Source organism: Oncorhynchus clarkii, chromosome 27 (assembly GCF_045791955.1).
Source record: "Oncorhynchus clarkii lewisi isolate Uvic-CL-2024 chromosome 27, UVic_Ocla_1.0, whole genome shotgun sequence".
Taxonomy (NCBI): Eukaryota; Metazoa; Chordata; class Actinopteri; order Salmoniformes; family Salmonidae; genus Oncorhynchus; species Oncorhynchus clarkii.
This window is the reverse complement of record NC_092173.1, coordinates 5,925,523-5,932,109: the sequence shown is the minus strand read 5'-3', so window position 1 is coordinate 5,932,109 and position 6,587 is coordinate 5,925,523. Positions and strand designations below refer to the sequence as shown.

Sequence of the window (6,587 nt, the reverse complement as noted above, 5' to 3'; positions counted from 1 at the left end):
CTATAGTTTGTTAACAAGAAATGTGTGGAGTGGTTGAAAAACGAGTTATAATTACTCCAACCTAAGTGTTTGTAAACTTCCGACTTCAACTGTATGTATTTTTTATATTTACTTTTGATACTTAAGTATATGTACAACCAAATACTTTTAGACTTTTACTCAAGTAGTATTTTACTGGGTGACTTTCACTTTTTTTTTACCTGAGTCATTTTCTATTAAGGTATCTTTACTTTTACTCAAGTATGAAAATTGGGTACTTGTTCCACCACTGCAACTACACATATGTTTGCTTCATCACAAAACTGAAGAGCAACGTCTGTTCAGCAATGTTCCCTCAATTATTTTGTTTTTGGGGCCCTGTGCAAATTTTAGGTATTTTGTGAGCAGAAACTTGAACCTTGTGAGAATTTTGTGCAATTTCTGGCACACGTTTACAGTGAACACTGAGGCTGTACCCTTACAGTTTAAGACAGTAGCCAATAGTCTATTGTGGCTATTTGAGCATAATGTCGGCCTCGTGGCCTACAAACAAAACACAGAACATTTTCACATGGAAATAGCTTTGATTTCTATGATATAGCCTACAGTAGCCTATATGCGGTGTTTAATGCAGGCCTACATTGCATGAGACTTATAAAACGTTTTTACATTATAAAGGGCTTGACATTAATTAATGATTTGTTTACTTAGTCTGTAACACATTGGGCCAAATAGATTACTGTAAATTGCTCTGTTGTATGATGCAAGAAACCACTTTACAAAACAAAACAAAAATATTATTACCATACAGACAATTATGGTAATAGATGTAGGCTACCCCATTGCTGACCTATACTTATCTAGAACGGAGCTGATAACTCGCTAACTTGCAAAGAATGTCAACAACTGTGCACACAACCGGCTCTGATCTGAACTGTTCTGAATGACGTGTCCATGTGCACGTGTAACTGACAGGCTCGTTCATGGACAGGAGAGGGCGAGCGAGCAGAGAGAGAGAGAGAGAGAGAGGGGGGGGGGGGGATAGAGAGAGAGAGGGGGGGGGGGGGGGATAGAGAGAGAGAGGTGTGTGGGGGGGGGGGGGGATAGAGAGAGATGCTGGGGGAATTACCAGCGGAGAGACACGGGTGGAGAAATGGAGCGTACTTTTTGGTGATTGAGGGGGACCTACTCTGACTCCCGCAGGCAGAAGCGGTAGTTCTCTCCCAAGGACAAGCATATGTTTCCAAATTCCACCCTGGGTGGTGGACATATCTGGATATTTATTAGCTAAACATAAATGAAAATCGCCTGGAACGACAGCAAGGCAATCCCGGAAATAACAGACGTACCCTCAGCCGGTCACGTAGGCTGCGCTACTGGAGCTCTGCGTTCCAGATAGGTAAGTGTACAACCAGCTGACAGATAGTGGGCTATATTTTGCCCGGGTTACTAGTATTCTGCGCTTTATTGAATTGATTTCAAAGTCATAGCTAAACTCACTCAAATAATCCAATATAGGCTATTTGTATCTTGGGAGGAATACAAACACGTGTAGGCTATATTTCTAAGTTATAGGCTATGAATACCGGCTAAACACTAATAAATACGAATGAATAACAAGGTGGAGTGGCATGTGTTCTTCAGAGTAGCTGCTCTCACAGTGTGCTTACCCCCTTCTTCCTGACGTGGGGAATTATTCTTACAGATATCCGTATTATTACGTTTTAATGTGTTATTGCCTGAAATATTTCATAAAAATGAAGACGCTTTACACAACCCCTTTTTGTAAGCGACCCTTGCGTTGATATTTTCGAATTGAATTGCTGTAACAAATCAATTCCTATTTAACTACCCGAGCCACGATAGACCAATGTCTGAATGTAATATATGATTCGAATATTATATAAGAATATTTAAAGCAATTTTGACATATTTAAAGTTTGCCAATCAAATGTAGGCCACGTTACAAAAGATATTAGGCCTACAATTAAATGTGTCTAGCAAGTTTCGGGTCCCTTACAGGTTTCTTAATTTAGGGAGTGTGAATAGCCTAGGCCTGGTTTGAGAATTAGGCTGCTTTGTGTTTAGCTGGGCTATTTCGTTCCAAGCCTGTGGGCGATACCATTAGCCTACTTATTGTAGGCTAACGGTAATCACAGTCAAGTAATTATGTATTATTTCGTTTTAGAAACATCATCTCAAACTTCAGAATATCAGAAAACATATCAATAGAAGACAAATGTGAAACCATTTCAAGAAAAACCACGAATGAAAGAAACTGAGGCATATTCGGAGCTATTCTGGACTTTTTAATATGAAACTTTCCAACGCTGCGGCACCGCTCCTCTCTCGCACACTCGGCAGTTGTACTACACACCCTCTCGCACAGTGGCTCTGGTAAAAAATGAGGCGAGGACGTGGGCTACGTGCACATCCAGCACTAGACGAGATGAAATGGAGAGCTTGGAACACACGGACCTTTTAAATCCAAGCTCTTCCCACGGACATCGCAGTTTTTCAGCCTCGCATGAGAGAGTGACAAACGGTGAACACATATTCGGAGCTGCCGAGCATCACCCTTTCCAGACCAACATGGGACTAAATGGACTAAATAGATACTGCCCGGGCATGGCGCCTGTTGGGAGCGCCAAGGCTGCGGAGTTACTGTCAGGTCTGGCTTCCAAAGCAAGCTCTTCCGGAATCATGGTTTTAAAGAAGCAGACGAATTCTGGGCTCCCGTTCTATAACGGCGGGATCGTGTCTCCGTCCGCAACCATTGAGGGCAGCCACAGTGGGGTTTTGGCGCAAACTTCCAACGGTTGTCCTCTGCAAGTGAGGGGGGTGGGGGAGACACCGAATTGCCTTGCGCAACCCCTCGGCAACAGAGCACGCCTCGTGGAGAATGGGGACAGAGCACAACATGAGAACTGTGCTCTTCTAGTGAAGAGGGCCAATGGTGACCCGCAGGTCAAACCGCACCATCGGAAGCGGAGAGGCGGGGAGAACCGGGACATGGGTCTGGAGATGCCCAAAGGATGTGGCTTGTCAGCGGGGTCAGGTCTAGGATCTCTAGGTATGATGTTCTACGGACCAGGAGAGTCGATAACCCCGGACTGCAAACGGAGACTAGTGGCGGAGAGCGACGTTCACAAAGCAGAGCCCTCCAAACCAGGCAAGGCGTTTCCGCTCGCTGCTAATGGCGACAACAGCGTCAACAATAACCTTAGCAACCACAACCACGGCGCCACCCCCCACCCCCCTTTGCCCGCCCCTCACTGCAACGAGCTGCACCACAATGTACACAAGGTGACACAGCTGAGCACCGGGTCCGTTCCAGACCAGATGTCCCCAGTAGAGTCCAACAGCATCCCGTCTCTACGGTTACAGGCCGGGGAGGGCTGGTCGGCAGAGCATATCGCCCAGAAGTACATTGTGCCTTGTATGAATTCCTACGGTATCTGTGTGAAGGACAGTTTCCTGGGGCCACGGCTGGGTGAGTCGGTGATGGGCGAGGTGGAGAGTCTGAATCGCAGCGGGAAGTTCCGCGGCGGTCAGCTGGTTAGCCAGAGGAGCATCCCTTCGCGGAGTATCCGTGGAGACCAGATCGCTTGGGTGGAGGGGCACGAGCCGGGGTGTGAGGGCATCGCCACGCTGATGGCACACATCGACGAGGCTGTGATGCACAGCGCTGCCAACGGGCAGCTGGGGGACTGTGTCATCAACGGGCGCACCAAGGTGAGTGAGGACCGAGGTGGTGGGTTTGGGGACAGGAAGGGATGGCGTCATCAGTGGGAGCACCAAGAGGAGGGGGGGGAGAAGCTGGGGAAGAGAAATGTAGAGAATTGTGGAAGGGAACAGTGTGAGCTGGGGACTCAATCTCATCAAATGCCATATCCTGCTGAGAGGAGGATGAGAGGTGAGGAGGAGGAGGGGAGGCTGACTGAAATAGAAAGGATTAGTACCAAAATCATTGTTTATATAATTCTACTCTATAGATAGGGGGTGATTAGCTGCGGAGTCCCATTTTGATGACATCATCTATTGTGATGTTGAGCTGTCACTGTCATCTCACTGATAAAGGGTGGGTATGTAATCCCATCTGTTCTGCTCCCTGTCTGATTCATTGTGATAGGGCCACGCCCTCAGGTAAGTGGGGCCATAGCTGTCCTATATGCCCCTAACTTCTCCCATGTCACTGTGTATGCCAGTATGCCCCTATTGTCATGCCAATGTTTCACTAGATTCGAAGGCAACTCTTTCAATCTAGATCTCTCACCCGTACACAAACAAGGTATTCTTGTGGCTTGGTTTGGTAAGAGTGAGTGTGTTTGTTTGGTTAGTTGGTATCTGTTTGGATGGCTGTGTACAGTATGTTTGACTGTTTGCTTGCCTAGCCAATCGTAGCTATTTGTATGGCCATGTATGTATGCGCTTGTTTGGATTGTTTATGTCTTTGTGTGTTTTGAGAATATGAATGTATGAAAGAGTGGTTATTTTTTAACATTCCTTAGCATAGCATTAAAACTTTGATTTTACAAGCTTAGACAATGGCCAGACATGACAAACAGGGTTGAACATTTGAATTGAACTCAGTGAATTCAGGAAGTAAACAAACAAACAAACAAAGACAAAAATAACATTTTCAAATGAGTAGTTTCTCCTTTTAGGTTTATTGAGAATTCACAAAAATGAAATGCCATTTTCAATTGTTGAATTGGAATTTCAGTTTACTTCCTGAATTGACTGACTTCAATTAGAATTGACTTCAATTAGAATTTAGTCCAACGTTGATGACCAAAGAGTGGTAGTTGATTTTGCCCCATCCCTACAAGCCGTACAGAGCCTTGTTGGCTGCAGTGCTGGAAGCTGTCAGTGACCTTGCTCAGTGACGCAGGTCTGGATATTTGAGCCAGGTTATGTCACGGTCCTACATCGGTCTCACCCACTCTCACTGCATTCCCCCAGGTTTCCACCCCACCCTGAACCAGTTTCTCAGCCCACTCAGCCCTCTCCTAAAGCAGAGTTCAGACCTATCTAGTCCTTGGTTTAACTAGACTAGAGCATGGTTTGAGTCCTGCATAAGCCGCAATACATTATACTGAATATAACCCTATGTGTTGACTGTAAGTCATTTTGAAATAATCTGCTACCTTGTGACTATGTTAAATTAACATACTATCTCAGTTGTTCACTACTGCACCTTGACCCCAGGGTCTGCCTCTTACTAGTGGTGTTAGCCATTGCAGAGCTGTCTAGACTCTGTCACGCCACATTTACTCTAAGGAGGTTGGAATGGAATATTTAATAGGAATATTTATAGTAGCAGAAGTAGTGGTGGTGGGGATAGTAGTCATTCTAGAAGTAGTAGAGGGGGTAGTTGTAATAGTTGTTGTAGTCTTAATAGTAGTAGTAGCTGTAATGTACTGTAGGGTAGTAATAGTTGAGGTAGTTGTAGTCTTAATAGTAGTAGTAGCTGTAATGTACTGTAGGGTAGTAATAGTTGAGGTAGTTGTAGTCTTAATAGTAGTAGTAGCTGTAATGTACTGTAGAGTAGTAATAGTTGTGGTAGTTGTAGACTCACTAGTGGTAGTAGTTAAGCAATTCCATGGTAAAGCAATTATGCTGAGACTAGAGGTCGACCGATTATGATTTTTCAACGCCGATACCGATTATTGGAGGACCAAAAAAGCCGATACCGATTAATCGGACACTTTTAATTTAAATTTTTTTTTTTAATAATGACAATTACAACAATACTGAATTAACACTTATTTTAACTTAGTATAAAACATCAATAAAATCAATTTAGCCTCAAATAAATAATGAAACATGTTCAATTTGGTTTAAATAATGTAAAAACACAGTGTTGGGGAAGAAAGTAATATGTGCCATGTAAGAAAGCTAACGTTTAAGTTCCTTGCTCAGAACATGAGAACATATGAAAGTTGGTGCTTCCTTTTAACATGAGACTTCAATATTCCAATATAAGAGGTTTTAGGTTGTAGTTAATATAGTATTTATAGGACTATTTCTCTCTATACCATTTGTATTTCATATACCTTTGACTATTGAATGTTCTTATAGGCACTATAGTATTGCCAGTGTAACAGTATAGCTTCCGTCCCCCTCCTCGCCCCTACCTGGGCTCGAACCAGGAACACATCGACAACAGCCACACTTGAAGCAGCGTTACCCATCGCTCCACAAAAGCCGCGGCCCTTGCAGCGCAAGGGGAATAACTACTCCAAATCTAAAAGCGAGTGACATTTGAAACAGTATTAGCGCACACCCAGCTAACTAGCTAGCCATTTCACATTGGTTACACCAGCCATTAGGCTGATAGGCTTGAAGTCATAAACAGCGCTGTGCTTGTGAAGAGCTGCTGGCAAAACGCACAAAAGTGCTGTTTGAATTAATGATTACGGGCCTGCTGCTGCTCAGTCAGACTGCTCTATCAAATCAGACTTAATTATAACATAATAACACACAGAAATATGAGCCTTTGGTCATTAATATGATCGAATCCGGAAACTATCATTTCGAAAACAAAACGTTTATTTCAGTGAAATACGGAACCATTCTGTATTTTATCTAACGGGTGGCATCCC

At 43.9% G+C, this 6,587-nt stretch overlaps 1 protein-coding gene across 1 annotated transcript in view; it reads left to right on the top strand.

Annotated features, from left to right (window-relative positions):
* The first annotated feature begins 1,066 nt into the window (after positions 1-1,066).
* LOC139385641 (uncharacterized) overlaps positions 1,067-6,587 on the top strand; it is a 33,970-nt gene continuing 28,449 nt past the window's right edge. The window contains exons 1-2 of the mRNA XM_071130873.1: positions 1,067-1,378; positions 2,168-3,714. Of these exons, the coding sequence (XP_070986974.1) occupies positions 2,434-3,714 (1,281 nt within the window). The 5' untranslated portion in view covers positions 1,067-1,378; positions 2,168-2,433. The remainder of the gene's footprint in view (positions 1,379-2,167; positions 3,715-6,587) is intronic.